Source organism: Cyprinodon variegatus, unplaced genomic scaffold (assembly GCF_000732505.1).
Source record: "Cyprinodon variegatus isolate N-32 unplaced genomic scaffold, C_variegatus-1.0 Scaffold816, whole genome shotgun sequence".
NCBI lineage: Eukaryota > Metazoa > Chordata > Actinopteri > Cyprinodontiformes > Cyprinodontidae > Cyprinodon > Cyprinodon variegatus.
The window spans coordinates 360,216-361,663 of NW_015151269.1; the positions used below are offsets into that span (position 1 = coordinate 360,216).

General features: G+C 38.7%; 1 protein-coding gene across 1 annotated transcript in view; it reads left to right on the forward strand.

The window, feature by feature from the left end:
- LOC107098851 (uncharacterized protein PB18E9.04c-like) overlaps positions 1-1,446 on the forward strand; it is a gene marked incomplete at its 3' end in the record, with an annotated part of 8,216 nt that extends 6,770 nt beyond the window's left edge. Inside the window, exons 4-5 of the mRNA XM_015396709.1 lie at positions 598-739; positions 991-1,446. Of these exons, the coding sequence (XP_015252195.1) occupies positions 598-739; positions 991-1,446 (598 nt within the window). The remainder of the gene's footprint in view (positions 1-597; positions 740-990) is intronic.
- Between the last annotated feature and the right edge of the window lie 2 nt (positions 1,447-1,448).

Consider the following 1,448-nt stretch of genomic DNA (forward strand, 5'->3'; position numbering starts at 1 on the left):
ATAATTTTGACAGCACTAATATATATATATATAAAGTTCAAGATAGCCTAAATTTTTGGATGAGGTTTAAGAACGGTAGAGCCAAGGAGAAATGTCTGCAGGCTTTCATAGTGTCCAACCACCAAGTTCAAGTCTTTTAACATGCAGTGGCTGCTCTTGGATAGGGAACGGTGTAGCCAAATATGGGCAGGATGGGGTAAAGCATTGTTGATCCCTCTGCTTTTCACAGATAAATTAGATGCATATTAGGCAGAAATACCACTGATTTTATTTGTCCAATAAATAACCCATCAATATTTTCATTTAGTCCTCACCGAGACAATTAAAACTCATGTATGTCTCATCATATTGTTGTTGTCTTATTGTCATAAAAAAAAATCTTTGTCAACAAAATGTTTTGGCCATAGTCATTGTTGACCAAAACAACACTGTATGAAACTTATTTCTCTATGGAGTCCCTTTCAAAAAAATCCTAAAAGACTTAAATTCAGAACCACATAAGATTTTTTCATGATGATAGAAAAAAGAAGAAGTTAAATCAGATATAATATCTCCTCACTTGTGAGACTTTCTAATCAGTTTAATTTCACATTACAGAGTGCCCAGGAACTGCCCTCGAACTTTCAATATCCCAACATTTGACCCTGATGGTGACAACGTCAGGTGCAGGATTCCCACTACACCTGCTACATATGAGTGTGCACTTTGCGGTCTTGTCAATGGTTTCTCTTTTGATCAGGTAAAAATCTATAATTCATATTCATATCTTACATTTTATTTTGAAGTCTTTTGGCATAATACTGAATGTTTGTGAAATAAGGGAGTGTAAAACATTTGCAAAACGAAAGGCCACTCTACACATTTCTACACAACAGTTATAAATTTGTGTCCCACTTAGAAAAATCTTTATGCAACTATTAACTAAAATGCTTCTAGGTTAGTTGTTGAAAAAGTAGATTGAAAGCAATAACAAAATTTTCTCCATGTTAGAATTCCTGCTCCCTCACATACAACCCAGGACAAAGCAGTGGATATTACCCTGTGGAGCTCGTGGTGGAGGACTTCCCCAACAAAGACATAACTCTGTCCTACTCCGATGGATCCTACACCATAAAGTGGCCCCAAACAATGACACGACGTAAACGCCAAGCCATATTAACCACCACATCTGCCCCAACAACCACCACATTTCCCTTAACAACCACCACATCTGCCCCAACAACCACCTCATTTCCCTTAACAACCACCACATCTCCACAAACTAATACTCCATCTGCCCCAACAACCACCACATTTTCCCCAACAACCACCACATCTCCACAAACTAATACTCCATCTGCCCCAACAACCACCACATTTTCCCCAACAACCACCACATCTCCACAAACTAATACTCCATCTGCCCCAACAACCACCACATTTTCCCCAACAACCACCACATCTCCACA